Source organism: Macrobrachium rosenbergii, chromosome 37, assembly GCF_040412425.1.
Source record: "Macrobrachium rosenbergii isolate ZJJX-2024 chromosome 37, ASM4041242v1, whole genome shotgun sequence".
Taxonomy (NCBI): domain Eukaryota; kingdom Metazoa; phylum Arthropoda; class Malacostraca; order Decapoda; family Palaemonidae; genus Macrobrachium; species Macrobrachium rosenbergii.
The window spans coordinates 38,548,194-38,566,716 of NC_089777.1; the positions used below are offsets into that span (position 1 = coordinate 38,548,194).

At 38.0% G+C, this 18,523-nt stretch overlaps 1 protein-coding gene across 1 annotated transcript; it reads right to left on the reverse strand.

The window, feature by feature from the left end:
* Positions 1–6,759: 6,759 nt before the first annotated feature.
* LOC136825502 (elastin-like) lies at positions 6,760–10,503 on the reverse strand. Its single transcript, XM_067082065.1, has one exon. It carries the CDS (start codon positions 10,393–10,395, stop codon positions 9,127–9,129), a length of 1,269 nt encoding a protein of 422 aa, XP_066938166.1. The 5' UTR covers positions 10,396–10,503; the 3' UTR covers positions 6,760–9,126.
* Between the last annotated feature and the right edge of the window lie 8,020 nt (positions 10,504–18,523).

Sequence of the window (18,523 nt, forward strand, 5' to 3'; positions counted from 1 at the left end):
CAAGGCTGCTCTATTACATAATTCTCCAGTAGTGAAGAGTTGTAAATGTTCTTCTGAGTTTTATACTACTGTATTTCAGCAGTACTGAGTAATTGTGAGTATTAGAAATTTTTTTGAATGACCGATGAAGTCTTGAGTCCAGGGATGATGAAAACTGCTGTACCCCTGTATTATCACCAAAGGCTGAAAAAAACTAAGTTTCCTTGTAGATCCACTTCTTCCTATACAAAAAAAAATTTTGTGGATAAGCCTGTAGTTATAAATACTGTATCCTTACAGGAAAGCATTGCTGAAATTATAATACAGTCATAGCCAGACACAGCAGGGTGGAAACCTGTGAATGAGCTACATACAACGTAAGAGTACAAATGAATGTAGAAAAATTTTGGAAAAATTTCAGTGCTGACCTTGTTTGTGGTCAGGAACAGTATGATACTCAAAGTTACACATGATACAGGAACAGTATGATACTCAAAGTTACACATGATACAAGTCAGTTAAAATGGTTTGAAACAACTTAAAACTTGACAAAATATTGGTTGTAAATAGTCTTGAGACCCAAAATGTTGAACTGTCCAACAAAAGTAAAACTGGATGCACAGAAAATCTAGCTGTGATGTACAGCATCTGGAAGTGTAGCAAGTTTGGGTTTGATTTGCAGCTTTAACTGCTGTCAGACTCAAAGCATGACACAAATCATCAAAGAATAGCTGTGTCACAAATATGAAATTAAACTGATCATAAGTAGTTCATGACCATACGCCACTAATGAGGTGACAACGTCTAGTAACAGGGGACGTAGAGCTAAAACCAAAGTAAAAGTGAATTCCAGTTTCAGTCAAACAAGCAATTGTCTGTATCATAATGTTCCACAAGGCTTATAGTTTTTAAAGCACTCTTTCATCCTCTACCTGCCCCAGGTACAGGACTCTCTGTCTCATAATATCTGTGTACAGGTACTCCTCATTTTAATACATGGTACTGACCTTACAAAAACAACAAATCGTTTAGCAAACCCATTTGTTTGTCATATTCTAAGTCATCATCCAATGTTTCAGAGGTTAGTCCTGATTACAGGACCTGAAGAAGAATTCCTGGAAGATACAGCCAAATCACCACCAGAAAGCTTTTGGAATCATTAGTGGCAAGGTTACAGTGCCCAAAGCTGTGGCTGCTGCACTAGGATATACTTGTAACAGTGGATGAAGAGCAGGGTAACCACAGGCTAGATTAAACTTTTGGCTACAGACTGCCAATTCCTCTTATGATCATACTGATAGCAACAGTTGTGGCATAAAGTAACTAACAGAAGCCAAACCAGAGGCTCAAAAACTCTGTTGCACTGGAGACCAATGGATTAAAAGTGACTGGAAAGCAATGGATATGGATATCCAATGGCCTAGCAGCAGCATAGCAAGCCTTTCTGCAATTTGTCATTTCAGGTCAAATTTAACACTGCTCTAGGAATAATGTAGTTCTCAATGACCCAATATATTTGTCACACTGAATCCTATGAAGCTTTGTATTACCCACAGTCCTATGAGGAGATCTAAACTGATGTTCACTTCTAAGGAAGAAAATTACTGTGTCTATCACATTTAATAACCCCAGCAAGTGACAAAGAATTGCACAACTGAAACACCAGGAAACCATGATGGATGTTAGAAACAGTTAAATCTCCCTGTAAAACAAAAAATTTGACTGCCTTGAGCACCAACTACACACAGAACTGGATAAAATCCAAAAACTGGTCAGTTTACATAAGGATATGCTAACGATGGGCATGACTGGTAAATCTAGTCGAACAATGTATGCATTCAGATAAAAACTTTGATCTTTTTGTAGAAAGGAATATTTTATGAAGATAATTCCTCTGTACAGTACAAGGGTAAAGATCCTGCAACATCAGAATACTACTTCAAATAAAGAAGTAGTTTTTAGGTTAAACTCCAAAAACCAGTAGTGAACAAAAGAGGAACAAACTAAATTACCATCACACAGTAAATAACTGCAAGAACTTTGTAATGATCTGCTAACAACTTTTATAAATGCAATCCAGTAAAATCACCATTCAACAAGAATGAAGCTATGAGACCGGTGAAAGGTTGAAAGGCCAGTGTCTGACTAACAGTGGGAAGACCAGACCAAGCAAAACAGGAGAGCACAAGCAAGTTGGAGGGGGGGGGGATCACTAGTGGAGGCAGATTTACTCACAAGCTGCCCAGAACAAAATGGAATGAAGTAATATAATTTTCAATAAAGGACTTGGTCTGTTCTTTTATGGGAAAAACACATTTCTAAAACAGTGAATTTTACTGACTGGAAAGATTGCATGGAAAAAAAAACCCAACTCAGTAATAGAAGATGCATTTAAAAATTGGGAAAACAGGTCACAAAAGAAGTCTGAGAACTAAACTTACGTAAATTCTAAATTCATAGCATGGAATGGCCATTTTAAAGTATGCCTTATATGCATTCTGATGCTAATACAACTTGACAGCAACCCTTCTCCCTAAAATACACCCTGCAGTGAGTCCCCTGCAAGCCTATAAATGTGACCCAGTGATAATAACCTAACACATAACATGAATCTTACAGTTATGAAACACTGCAGAGTACAGTACTAAATGATTATGAAGCTCCCACATCAACATAATTATGAGTACAAACATGACAGCTATCCAGAAGCCTTGAAATAATTAGTCATCCTGCAATATGAAGTTTTGTGTAACTCTCCACCCACTTTTACAAGTTAAGGAATATAATGTCAACTGCAGCTGTATATATACCTCTCAGTTCATCAACAAATGCAATATTTCTGCACAAAATCTGTTTCAACTACTACAACTGTTTAAGCTATGAAGCTTCCTAGCCTAACACTACTGCTATTCATAGATACTAAAATGTGAAGAGACAAGCTGTCAGGCTTAGACCACTCAAAATTCTCACCAATATCACCTCAGGTCCCAGACATTTGGTCATACTTTCAAAACACATTAAATCACATTCTTATAAATGACATTACTTTGAAGTTCCTGTTTCTTTCGAAATTTGTTCTTGAAGACACCTGTTGACTGCGAAGACGTAATATACGATATTATGCAAGGACAGTCCAAAAATAAAGTGCTATTTACATGTCTACTGGATACTCTTAGGCTATAAGACCACGCAAACTTTTGTACTAATATAACTGGTCTGGACAGAAAGAAACCTAGTGTGTCAATGTCTCAAAACTCTTGATGGTCATTGTTGTCTACCCAGAACTACAGTAAAATGTTGTTACTTCAATACAATTTGGTCTGTAAAATATCTTCAGTAAGACAAACTATAGCCCAAAAATCAATAATTGATCATTATTAACTGACCAATCAAAGCTACTGGAAAATATGACTAGTGCTTCTAATTAAAGCTTTCACTAGGCTCTAGCCATCCCCTCTCACCGAGCCACATGTGACTATGCTTTCATTCACAGCACAGTACCATAATTATTCAGCAGCACAGAAATTACTGCCAGGCTTGGCTAATATTACACATTTCATTCACTATAAATATACAGCAATTACCAACTCTTATTCTCAGCTGATGAAGGAAGCAAACAGAAAATTTATCAAAATGCCAATCAATCCTTTCCTTGTCCATGTGGAGCACTGAAAGTTTTCACACATCAAAAACCATCAACCAGTGTCCATACTCCCACAGTATTGATCTTTCATTTGTTGAGCAATTTAAAAATATATTTTAGAGCTGCTTGTGATTTAGCAAATCACAGGGTACTTGTTTATAAACTTCAGAATCTTGGAGTGGGTGGATATGTTAAGGTAGGCAGCAGCGAGTTGCTGTTGAAAGGATCTTTGGTGGACCAAGACCTATTGTGTCTGGAGTTGCACAGGGTAATATTCTTGGTCACTGTTATTTTTAGTGTATAAAAGTGATATGGTTGTTAGCCTGGAAAAAAAGATTGTTCAGTATGCTGATGATGAAACACTTGTGAGTGAAGTAAAATCTCCACTTACGAGAAATGAAACTGCCCATAGTCTCAATCATGATGTGGAGCGGATGAATGAATGGCTTAGTCGGTGGGGCGTGAGGCTGAACTCCAGTAAAAGGAAAGCACTATTGGTTATCAGATCTTATAAAGATTTTCCACCCCATCCTCCTCTTCAGGTAGAAGGGACTCTGATGATAGAGTCTGAAGCTTTAACTATTCTTCCTGTAATATTTGACTCACATCTTACTTTCAAGGAACATCTAAAGAAGATTCAGCAAATTCTGTGGAAAAATTAGGCATTGTTTGTAAGGCCTCATACATTTATAACGGTGATAAAATCAGAGCAACTGGTTTCAGGTCATTTGCCCTTCCTTTACTATAATAATGTTCTCCAGTATGGAAGTCTGCTTCTACGAGAGATTTACCTCTTTTAGATAGCGGTTCTTGGTGGCAGGTTTCTGTTTCCTAATATCAGCAGTTATGCCTTGGACCACTGAAAGATGGTCTCTTGTTTGTCAAATTTTCATAAGTTGTATTTCAACAGAGATCTTTCACATTCACAACTGATTCCTGATCTCCTTTTCCTGCTGAGAGCAACCAGATTTGCTGAACAGCAGCAGCAATATGTAGTAAATATGCCTCTCTGTCGAACTTCTCAGTTCCAGACGTCCTTTATTCCTCACACTGTTGGACTGTGGAACAGGCTCCCTGAGAATGTTGTGCAGTTGGAACCTCAAAATTTCAAGCAAAGATTTACCTAACTATTTATTTATGAAATTTTTTAATTTATATTTTTCTTCTTCTCTAATAACTGATCTCTTCTTTCTATATTTCTAGTTACCTTCTTTTAATTCTTTCTGCTGAACACTGCAGTCCTTGGAAGCTAGAATTTCAGATCAATGACCCCTGTGGCCTTGTTCCATATGAATTGGGTTCATCTTCTGAATAATAATAATAATAGAATAAAGGGTCAGCCTTGTTCCATATGAACTGGGTTCATCCCATCCACTCTTGCTATCCATCTACAAACACCATCTTACGATAAAACAATCTTCAGACTCTGCCACTGAAGAATACGTTCACCATCCCTACAACTCAAATTGACTGAAATATGACCAGCACTTAACACCAACCTTCATAACTCTGCCTGTAATTACCCTAAAAGCCCAAAACCTGAATTATCAATTTTAGTTCACAAGACATTCTACCAACCTACATTACTTAATGGACTTATGCACCATGTGCATTAAGGATAAAATAGGCTCTATTCTCAACCACACACCACCTGCTGAAAAGTAGTAACCATCGACCTGGACTCCAATCCATTACTATTTTCTTCACACAGTAAACAAAGAGTACTATTTGAAGGAACAAAAAAAATTTACAACTGAAAAATCAGAATTTACTAATATTTTAATTTCACATTTATTTCTTGGGGGAGAAAGGACAGAGGGTTTGAAAGCAGTAGGATCTGACCTACATAAAACACTGACCCATAAGGGCTAATTTAAAGGTACCTTTGGTTTAAGACTTCACTTCCAACTTGAGTATTGTAAATGAGATGTCCTACAAAGATCTTTGGTCTGAAAATGTTTACTGAATCAAGAACATAAAGTATTATACAAAAAAATGTACATATAAAATCTGAAAACCATTTCAACGCCATTCACAGTGAAATAATTTTCAGCAGTGCAATACCAAAGAACTATCCCAAAAGATGATTCACTAGATATCAATTTTCACAATTATAAAAATTTTAACAACTTAGGGGTAATAAAAGCCATCTTCAGGTACTACAATGCTGACACAATCCAGGTCATGAGAAGTATATGGCTAAATCAAGACAACAAAGCACCACCAAACCAGCATTAGATGCTGCAATTATATTTTCAATATAACATTACTGCTGAAAAGAATTCAAATCTAAATGCAAAACCTGAGAAGTGTCTGTATATATCTGATGAACTTTATTATGGCAAAGAAAAAATGCTGATTAAAAATGGGGAAACAACACCAATTAGGCCAGGAAACATGAGATAAATTTCATACATTGTAACAGTACAACAGTACTAAAACAGATTAAAATTGCTGTGATAACATTGCTATAAAAAAGAGGTAAATATAATTAAGTTTATCTACAGCAAAATCTGAAAAAACGACAGGTCAGTAACATGCAGATTTGTAAATCACTTGATCAACGTACCCACTGTCCTGTGGCATTTTCAAAACTTTTATTCTATGAGAGGCTAACACTATATCATCAACCACGATTTACTAGCAACTACTGATAAGATAGATCTATAGATGTTAAAGTCCATGCATGCACACTCCCAAATTTTGAATAGGATAGCTTCCTTATCAATTATATAAAGGCAAGTAGTATATACACATGTAGACTAATGTAGTAATTAGGTCTTTATACAATGCATTATCAGTTAAATTACATTTGTAAAACTGATATTTACTACAGACTTCATCTCTTAACAAACAAATTTCATAATCATTTGAGCACACTAATTCCATAATCATAAGACTGTCATATGATTTTTCGTCTACCCAAAAACTTTAGTGGTTGTAAATGAACATCAATATTGAGTCAAGTAAGCCAAAAGTTTGAGACAGTCTGTACATTGTCTGAGATTCCTTTAGTTGAAGTCGATATTACAGTAAACAGCCCCGTATTCGTGGGGGATATGTAACACACCCGCCCCCCCAAACAGCTAAAAACCACGAATACTTAAAACTTCTCTAAAAACACTTAAAACTGCCTATTTTGATCAGTCAAACAAAAAAAAAACCCTCTAAAAATGCTTATACCTGAGTTTTTAATAGTTTTATCACAAAAAGCGCATTTAGTTGTGGAAATGATATGAAGATACAGTAATTAGTGAATACCTCTCAGTGAAAAATACCGCAAATGGCTGAATTTTCCACGAATAATGTGTACAGTATATGTTCCACAGAGATATCCGCGAATAGGTGAGTCCTCCAATCGTGAGAACGTGAATACAGGGGTTTACTGAAATTTATTTACACAATGAAACTTAGTTTGAGTAAGTTGGCTACTTCATGCAATTGGTTTCTGGGCTTCATTGTGACCAATGCTGAAGGGACCATAACCCTCAACTTTACTGTTTTCTTGCAATTATTGGAATATTTAGAAATTTGTACATAAACTTTTATAGAAAAACAATACTGACATGTCCAAAAGCACAATATCCTGTATTTACAGTCTGCAGCATCTGGCACATTTCCTACACACAGCCTAACTGATGAGCTCCATCATCATTCCTTGGAGGAACTGCATATTGTATTGCAATAATCTTTAGAGCCAGTTTCAATTCCAGTTCCTACATATTGGAAACAAGCCTAATTTTATTACCAAATACTGTATTTATGGAAATATTCCTAGATCAGCATTTTTATCTCTGTAATAGCTTGGCCATACTACAAAACTAGAAAAAATAGATAAACAGATAAAAACCCTGGGAGAATACAGCTGCTCTGGGATAATAGCCGATCTCCAATATCCTATTGTCAGTTGAATTGTGAACATAGCTGAATCCATTTTAATTAAAAAATCAAATTACTTACCAAACCCTTTTCTCATAGTTTATAGGATGTTCATGCATATTTTATGATAGACATTTTTTATGCAAAAGTAACTTTGATACACAAACAGTATTATCTAAAACAAAATGCAGTGTAATTAACAGAAAATTAAGAGCATCTCACTCAAAACTGGCAGTCATACTGTATACCAGAAATCATGCTGTACACCACAAACTACTGTACCTATGTATCCCTGCATCAGTTACTTGAGATATGACGCCTAGTATTGTTTCACTAAACTAAAACTACTATCTTTGAAAATTTACCAACCATATTTTCATATTCCTGCAAGAAGTACAAGGTGACCATCATATATAAGGCACTCACGTCCAGACAGGTAATACCACTTCCCAGTAATGATTAGCTGTATGTAGCATTTACGAGAAACATTAGATTGTTGAACATAAGTACATGCCTCTACTTCCTTATTTCTACATGCATGCAGTGGGAAAATGGCAGAGCTACTCTGAAAACAAATCAAACTTATTTGACTGATGGAATTATAAAAAATTGCCAAGTACTATTTGGACAGGATGCTGTACACATCACCTTCTGACCATTTAATAATGATAAATGGTAATCTAACATGCCATAACCTTAGTTTAGACTCAACCTTGATCAGTGGATGAAGCTCCTACAAACCCCAGCCTAAATGAACTAACATGGGGAATAACCATACTGTAAGGTGGTGCTGTAAGTCTACTCTGGATAACTAACAAACAGCAGTTCCTACATGGCTCTGTAGGGTGGCCACTTTGCTGACTGAACTTTAGGGTTTTATTATCAGTGCCACTCACTCCATAAGATGTAACGGATCACTCTGTCTAACCCTAATCTTCACTTTGACTGCTCATTAAACAGGTACCATACTCCTCTACATCTTGATTCTGCCACACTCCAAAATAATTATTTATATAGGTTTAACAATATAAATGAAAATTAAATAATATCCTCACAGTAAACTAAACTTAGCAAAACTGTCTATGCTATAGCTGGGCAAACATATCTAACCAGAAGTATGGCCTATCCAGTTCACCTATGCTGAACGTCACTTTTCCTAGCCATCTTCCTGTATACTTACCCTCACCAATATCACAATTAAATAACTACACTCCTATTTAACTTCCACTGCAAATATATAATATAGGCACCTAGATTAGGTTAGGTTAAGTAAGCAAGGTTCTGAACCAGCCAATGTATTTCCAACAGAATTCATTATTAGGTTCACACAATTCCCATAACAATCAACCAGAAACATGCATCATGCTGTAAGTTGACTCAAGTTACCGAAAAAAATTTTGCTGTACCCCAGCCGCCACCCCCCCTCCTTAAGATGTAACTGACCCTTGATTCTTCAAAGTGCCCCATCCTATCATCAGCCACAGGATGAGCCTTTAAAGTACTATATCTCATCCAGACCTAGCCTATGCATTCTTTTATTGTGCCTCCTGCAAAATCTGTCAGATGTATGGTAATCTAGGCTAGGCTACTTTTTTGCCTACATAGGCTAGGACTAGAGTGCAAAATCACAGTAAGATGAAACTCACCGGAAACTGAAGAAGATCGCGTGGGAAGCAACCATCGTCGACACCTGTGATCTCGAAGGATGGGGGATGTGGGAAGGGACCAGCTTTTCCTGGATAGCTTGTTGAACGTCGGAAGTTCTTCATCATCATGGATGATGTGTTGGGTATATTCGTCTTGCGGGCCACTGACGACATACCACCTAAATTATGACTTAGGGGATTCATGCCTGCCACGCTGCCCCTGCCTCTTGTTGACCATGAACTCATCCCTGGCAGAGACGGGGCAGTGCCAGGCCCACCACCTGGGCCTCCTGCAGAATTTCCTTGAGGGGACGGTCCGGGGGACCAAGCGCTGCCCTGCGATCCAAGCCCTGATGACCAAGATGACGAGTACTTGTTGGGAAGGAAAGGAGCCTGGGGTCCAGGCGCTGCTGCAGGACCCAGCGACTGTGGAGGTCTTGCTTGACCTGGGAAGTTGGGGGCGGCTGCCTGCTGCATATTCCTCCTCTGTTGTGGATTTTGAGGTCCTAGCCCTAACTGTGGGCCAAGACCAGTGCCGAATAATGGCGAAGGTCCACCAGCTCCCCCAGGTCCACCTGGGTTGTTAGGGCCCAGACCAGGGAAAGCCAGGGACCCATTGATGGTGGGCATTGCAGAGTGAAGCAGGGTATCTTCTACGGACGGAGGCGACCATAGGGAGGCCACCGAGGATGCCAAAGATGCAGGTAATGCTGTAGGCTCTACAAGGCCTCCTCCTCCTCCGCCCCCTGGGCCACCACCCACAACTCCTGAACCTGGTCCTCCACCGCCTCCTCCTCCAGCTGCTGCAGCTGCAGCCGCAGCTGCTGCTGCCTGGGCTGCTGCAGCGGCCGCTGCTGCTACTGAGGGCACTCCTCCTGATCCTGGAGGACCTAAAACAGATGGTCCAGGAGCAGTGCCTGAACCTAAAGTGCCAGGTAAGGTGCCGGGTGCACTGCTACCTACACCAGTCACTGTGCCTGATTCGCCATTCGTCTTATTTTCATCTTCGTTATTATTGTGTTGTTGCTGCTGTTGTTGGTCTTCAGGGCCACCGTCAACTCCGCCCGCAGAAGACTTGCCTCCACCCTGTTCCACCACCAGGCAGTCATCTTGCATTTTTGACTTGCTGTTGGTGTTGTCTGTCGCACTAGAGTAAAACACGCCGCTGGGTGTTGACGTGTTAATAACGTACGTTTCCGTACTTATTGAACTTACGGACGTAGAGTTGTTGTATTTAAAATCCCCCATGTATGACTTTCTGTTTTACGGAACTAGTATATATACACTCATGGGGGGTTTAGCGTTGCACAGGAGCTATCTCACATCTGCCTCTCTCTCTCTTCCCCCTCGGACACAACTTCTCGAGTGACGTTCCAATAATATCGAATATGCGCAGAAGCTGCAGACGATGCTATTCCGTGTCACAATATTGTAATTTCATGTTCTAATAATATTATATTCGGATTTAAACTAAATGAAAAACCTATTTTAATTTATATATATTAAATAAAATCTCTTATATTTACTTTTAATAAAGAATAGATTTTATTTAAAAGAGCTTACTTTCTTAGCAGAAACTTTATGAAACATGATCGTAGAATATGTATTGCCGTCTAAATTGATAAAATGTTCCTTATAATGAGGTAACCAGATGATTGTGCAGCCATATAACTATTTGGAGTGCATTTTATATTAATTATCGACATAATATTGTGTTCTACGCCCTCAAAAATATGAAAATCGATACCCAGCCGGGCCTGATAGTCGATGCTCAGCTGTTCGCTTTACCATCAGCTGACGGCCCACAACACTCCTACTTTGGGGGTACAGAGGGAGGGTCAAGGCTGAATAGGAGTTCAACTAGTGATTATATATTTTCTTTATTGAGGAAAATTAGGGTTAAAATGTGCAAAATAAATAATAAAAAAGAAAAAATAAATTATATTTTGTCTAAAAATATAAATGAAAACAAATCCGTACTTAAATGAACATTTTTAAAAATATTTTGTTAAGCACCATTGGTAACTTAATTGACGAGTTCACGGGCGTAATAATTGCCAATGTTACGATAACATTTCAAATTGTTTCGCAAATTCTTTAATATAACGTTCTGTCAATGACGTGGGCGGTAAGAATTCCTGCATAACTAGGGGGTTATCACCTGCAGTCAAAACTTTTGCCTTACAAATAATTCATTCCGGGTTAGTTACGCCAATGAGTTATCGATTTGGTGGAGAATATACTTGCTCCTTGTGGTTTCCCGGCGATTCTGCAAGGGCAGTCAACCCACAGCTTCTCCAATCTCATACTTTCACACACAGCACATGACCGTCCACCGGTAAAATGATACAGACTTACGCCATATCCAAATTTTGCACGGCCTCTAGTACTGCACATGAAGCACCCGTTCCATTGCATTAAGACTCATCTTGCATTGCTGGAATCCCGACCTAGAACATACCGGCCTGGAACGGATACGATGATTCTTTCTGAGTTAAAAATTGTATTTTTAACTGTCTTGCAGGGAATCACTGCATTGCAATTAGTGCCACTCTTTCAGAAGCATAATTTTGTCATGACACTTATTCTTTTTATAGACAATATATATCGCGTTCGTTAGGGAGAGGAATGAGGAGTTTAGCCAACTGTCTTTAATCTCTATATAGATTACAAATATATCGAATAACTAAATATTTATATTTCAGTAGAACTGTCAGTATAAAAGTAGTAGCAGACGATATTTGCGGCTACAGTGGTTATACTAGAGAAACACAATAGCACAGTTAAAAATTGTATCATTAACAATTTTCAACACAAATTGCACAGAAAAGACGTTATTATTAGTAAGAAAATCGCAGCATTAAACTCTGTGATATTAAATACAACGAGATGACTGTCGGAGGGATAGAATAGGTCCACACAGCTTAAGAATTTCAAAAACCAATTCCTTTACGAACATTGATAAAGAATAGTAAATCTAAAATCTATAAACTCATACACATAAACTGGAACGCGTTTTCCGTCTTTCTTCTTGCATAATTTATGTTCTCCCAATTCTCCTCCGTCTTTTCCCCCTACTCATTACTGCTACACCATCAGCACCTTTGGTTTCTTTTTCTCTTATGATTAGGGGTCGACCGGTTTCTCAATCGAATCACCCTCCAGTCGGCATTGTCACTTACTCTGCTGATCTTTCCATGATCTAACTTGTGTCTCATCTCCTCTCTATCTTTCTTTATTTTTCCAGCTGCCTTTTTATAGGTATTCCAGTCTATGGAAGCTTTTCTTCCAAGTTAATGGTCTTTTTAATTTGTTCCATATAAATTTTGAGTGAAAACAATAGTAATAACAGAAAAAGAAGAAGATTTTAGATCGATCAATCTCCTTAAGACTGCACCATCCCATTGACGGTGCAATTAATTTGGTGATTACTTTATATTTCAGAAAGAATCCAATCATTAACTTTAACACCTTTAGTCCTGTCTTTCCAAGAATCTTTCCTATACTTGGTTCTCGCACGCACGAAAACTGTATGTAATCGTGACCATGTACCCTAAAAAGTATATATGTACAGTACATACTGCATATGTATATATACGTATATATACATATGTACATACATATGTGTATTTATATGTGTTTGTGTATGTTATGTGTGTACAGAGGTAGAATAAAAATATATCGAAATAACATAAAAAGTATTTTGTACCTTCATTTCATGCGTAATTCCTGTTGCTTTAGATATGCTTATCATCTAATGTTATTAAGTAACATAAGAGTTTGCATACACACACCCACACACCCACATATATATACATATATATATATATATACATATATATATATATATATATATATATATATATATATATATATATATATATATATATATATATATATATATATATATATATATATATATATTCTAAGCTTTAGAAAGGCAGCTTCAAAAGTTGTTTCTCCTCCAACTTTAAGCAAGCCTTCTTGTGATGTTAGTAGCCCAATATTTCGTCTAAAGTCGCTGCGACCCGCCATGACATGCTAACTACCAAGTAAATAATTCGCTTCCCAGCTCAGCATGGTAAAATGGGATGTAACTAAAAATATTTGCAGTGTTCTGCCATGTCTTAGATTTGAATCACCACATTTTACAGTTAAGACGAGAAGTATAGATAAATATCTCCCATTCTCTCTCTCTCTCTCTCTCTCTCTCTCTCTCTCTCTCTCTCTCTCTCTCTATATATATATATATATATATATATATATATATATATATATATATATATATATATATATATATATATATATATATATTATATATATATAATGTTTGTGTGTGAATGCTTTATATTTTCTCATTTAGAGACTGTTTCTCCGTTCATATCGCACCAGCAAAATCGCCTTGAAGAAAGTGGAAAGGATTTAGCGTACGAAACGAACGGAAATCTTATAACAATTGCATAACTGAAAAGGTAAACAGAGCTAGCCATTTCCGATCCGACTTAGAAGACCTCCCGCGGCTCTGCGTGACAATTGAATGCGGAGAAGAATGGCTGATAATGGCATAAATGCGTCCTTAAAACCATTACACGTTCGGGAAAAATGTTCCCCAAGCGAGATATCGAGCGGCGAAAGAATTAATTGGAACCTGTATCGAGTGGGGAAGCAAGTGAAACGTGGCGTATTGATACCGTAGGGTATTTGCCAGCGCTCTCCAATTATTTTCGTTTTAGTTGCACTTGCCGCTTCCATTGTTACCATTGTCTTTATCTACAAGTCGGCTTTTATTTATCGCGTTATTTTTAATATAATGCTATAAATTACTTTCACCTTATCTCATTTTATATTTACCTCTCTTCAAAGAAATCTATAGCTGAGTACTTCCCTTCTCGGCTGGTAAGCCCAGAGGTCCGCCAAAGACAACTTATACATTTTCACCACCTTAGCACACCTAGGGGCAGCCTGAAGGCAAATGCCCATGCAGGCATAAGGCCAGCTAATCGAAAGCCAGCCAGCCGGATTTCAGCATTTCAATAGATTACATAACATTGCCTAGTGCCAATTAGAAACGGAATTAAACTCCTGCACAGTAAACGCAGAAGAGGATAAATTATCGAATCTCCTCAGATTATCTCACTCGTAATCTTCTCAGTGTGGAGTTTTTTCAGCGATTGCCTGATTTTGTCCTAATTCGAGCTTTAGTTCGTATTTATTCCACAAAATGTCATGCACCCAGCTTCATTTAATTCAGACAACGATTCTTTTGACTCTGTCCTTAACAGCCAGATTAAAGCCTTCAGTTTTCGGATCCGAACTGGAAATAAATAAACCAATCCTTCCTTCAAACGCACTCCGGTAGGTAGTGTAGTCCCTGGTACATCACCGGGCTGCAAAGATGATTCGAATCCTACCGGGAAAGAAACAGCTTCTTCATTAGTTTCCCATTCGCCCCTCGAGGGTTTCAGTGACTAGCGTATCCAACAAGTACCAGGAAATCGAGAGGTTAAGGTTACGGTCACTGTCTCTGTAAGAAAATAAATGTCCGGTAAATGTTACCAGTTGATTCTCTATAATATTTCTGGGTAGTATGCAGAGCGGGGAGACAGAGGTTTTCAGTGTTACTTGGGGGGATCCAGGGGAAGCGGGGATAAGCCCCCCGGACAGGTCAGGGCACGGCACCCTACGCCAGGTTAGGAAGGTAAGCTCTGGTTAGGTCAGGACACGGCATTCTGGGAAAGGTTAGGTTCTCGCGCCCATCCGGGTCTCCCTACCCTGCATCAGCTCCGTATTTTTTTATTGCTTCCATCTGACCTGCGCTAATGAGTGACTTCATGTTGCCCGTCCCGCCGGCCGCTGCAACAAAGGCAAAAGGTCACTGCCGACAGGACGTTAGTCTGTAGGGCACACAAATGAAAATATCACCGCATACTAAATTATTCATTGTTAGCGAGAGTGCTGCTTGATTTTGCCAGGCTTCGAGTATCTCTCGAAATCCTAAAGTATTTCGGATATTAGTGAAATTTAATTGGGACTTCATAATTGGGCTTATATGCTTGTGTGCATGTGTATGTGTGTATGTGTATGTGTGTGTGTATGTAAGAGACAATGTAGAAAATATGGGATGTGCATAAATCTTTTTTTATAATATTTCAAATTAGGGTGCATAAATGTGTGGCATACATATACACTTCGCATAAAGTCATGCAGAATATTTGCATGAATAAATGTATAAGCTTGTTTGTTTAGTAAAGCATATAATGCAGCCTTTATGAAGATTTATTATACAGACATACACATATACATATATACATACATACATACTCGTACATACAATACCCAACAACAACTCATATCTTCTCCAAAACAGTGAATTTTCATGAATTTTCATGTATGTATGTATGTATGTATGTATGTATGTATGTATGTATGTATGTATGTATGTATAAAGATTTCTTTAGAGAAACGTTATAGGAAGTACAACATTCGTGAATCACCATTTTTGTAGTAAAATATGAATGAAACGTATATGTATGTATGTATGTATGTATGTATGTATGTATGTATGTATGTATGTATGTATGTATGTATGTATGAAAGTTTACTAGGGGCAAAGCCGACAGGATCCTCGTTGCTCTTCGCTTTTCGGTCCAATTACGAAGACGTCTTACTTCGTAATTCCTATGCAATGTTCTCATTTGAGCCACATAGCCTGCGATAAGAGCTGTGACATCAAAGCTTGGAAAATTTTCTTCCAGGAATTATTACAGGGTTTGGAAGAAGAAGAAGAAGAAGAAGAAATGACTTAGAGTTATCACATGATTTAAAGGAAGGAGAAGAGAAAAAGAGAAAATTAATGTTCAGGAATTATTGCTGTATTGAAGGAAGAAGCAGAAATGTTGACAAGGAGCGTTCGTTGCTATGCGAAACGCTAAAAAAATCCAATTGGTCATTTAATAAAAAATCCAATTGGTCATTTAATTTTGAAGTTGGGAGAAATTGGGTTAATACGAGAGAGAGAGAGAGAGAGAGAGAGAGAGAGAGAGAGAGAGAGAGAGAGAGAGAGAGAGAGAGAGAGAGAGAGAAAATGCTGCGGTATCTAGGTAACTGAAGCATAGATGGAAAGCAGTGAAATAGACACTAAGATCAGAAAATTAGATAAATACACAGAAGGATAAACAACCGAACATGAAAGTAAACAAGGAAATAAACAGAAGAGACACCCAAACATAGGCTAGTTAGACAGACGAAGAAATAGGCAGATAAAAAGTTAGAAACAGATAAATAGACAGATAAAAAGTCAGAAACAGCCAAATAGACAGATATAAGGGTGACAGAACACCCATACAGACAAGCACGTGACCAGAGAGATCTCCAGAATGACTGACAGGCAGTTACTAAGAAGACATATAGACACAAGAAAACAAGCAAACATAAGACAAAAAGACAGACATTGAAAGATTTACACAGAGGGATAAACAGAAACAGACGGGTAAGCAAACGGAAGAAGGGACAGACCCGAGGATGGAGGGAAGGAAAGAAAATCAAACATGAAAAAAGTTAACAGACAGGAATTGTCAGAAAGGCAAGCACAAACGCAACATGACAGAAGAATGAACAGACATACAGAAATGAACACAAACTTACGATCAAATAGGAAAAAGGACGGACAGACCACAGACAGGAAACAAAAGCAAGCACACTTACAAAAAGACAGACAGACAGAAGGACAGGCATGAACGGAGACACAAGGGCAGAGATGAAGACCGGGGATCAAACTGCTTGACAGACAGACAGACAGACAGACAGACAGACAGCCAGTCAGTAGACCCACCCACCTACTTTCCCAAGAGGATAATACCTCAGCCATACGAAAGTAATCCACCTCGCCCCGATGATGCCCTTCCTGACAGATGTCCAGCATCTCGCATCTCTGCCTCTGAATATGGAAATGGAGCGGCCAGAGGCATATTCTAAGGCCCCGAGGATCTCTCAAACATTACCTACTCTGGCAGAAGACCCCTGTTGTGGAAGCCGCATGAAATGCTTTGTTGTTGTTCTTGTTGGTGCTGTTCTGTTGTTGTTGTTAGTACCACTTCGTCTTTCAGCTGTTGATGGTGTTGGATTAATAATCTCTATAATAAAACGACATGAGTATGCATTTTTTTTTGTGCGTAACTCCGGCAGCCTATTGGCAATAAACTTCATATTTCAACCTTCGGAGAGGTACGCAATATTCCTGTTCCCACTTTCTGTTATCACTTGCTGCCACTTTAACGGTACAACTGCTACTGATAATAACGTAAAGATTTCCAAAATCTGGAAGTTACTGTTGTGAGGGAGTGACCTGACTGACTAACTCTTGAGTACGTGACCTCCACATAGCATCGGTAATCCAAACACCTCAACCTAATACCCCCAAAAAAGTCACTTATACAGTATAGACAGGGATCTCTCTCAAAACCTGATCATGTCACCAGTCAAGAGGCCCAAACCTGTTTAATTCTTGTAAAAGGTCAAGCCTATTTTTCTTTTCATGATTCATTTAACAAACAAAAACGAACCGAACAACAGGCATGAACCCGGTGGAGAAGATGACAGAAATACAGACTGCATGACAACTGCTGTTACTTACAAATCGCGTGATTGCCTAAACTTGAAACTCTTGATGGGGCAGCTTAAATTCACACTGTCATTCACCATTTGCTAAGATCTCAACAGATAGTGAGGTGGATATTTATGCGAGTCAAATGAAACACATTTACTTCACTAGCAGGACTGAGCGATTTTAGGTACCTTCTGTTGTACACTGGTGTATGTGCTCTTTGAAAGGCGGGTAGTGAAGGGCATGAGACGACGAACCTTTCCACAGAATATTTGCTGACAGCCAAAAGGACAGTGCTTCTTAGGCCATCCCTCCTGAGGGAAAGGCGTATATATATATATATATATATATATATATATATATATATATATATATATATATATATATATATATATATATATATATATATATGTGTGTGTTTTGTGTATGTTTACACATATAAACATACAAACATGCATACATATACGTATATATACATATATATTAGTAAACCGAAAAGAGCAATAGCAAAAACTGGTAACAGTAAGTAAAGTAAATCCCTGTCAGCATTGCCTCTCTATCAATTTTATATTTCAGTTAAAGATGAACTGTACGGACGTGACTCCACTGTCACGGAAAATAGATTATTGCCTCTTCCAGCTCAGGCTATATTACACATGATTTATATAAACTAACGCCCACAAGCATGTCATTATATATACATAAACGTACACACATACAGCACAAACACAAGCAAATATATATAAATTTGTATATATATACGTGTGTATATAT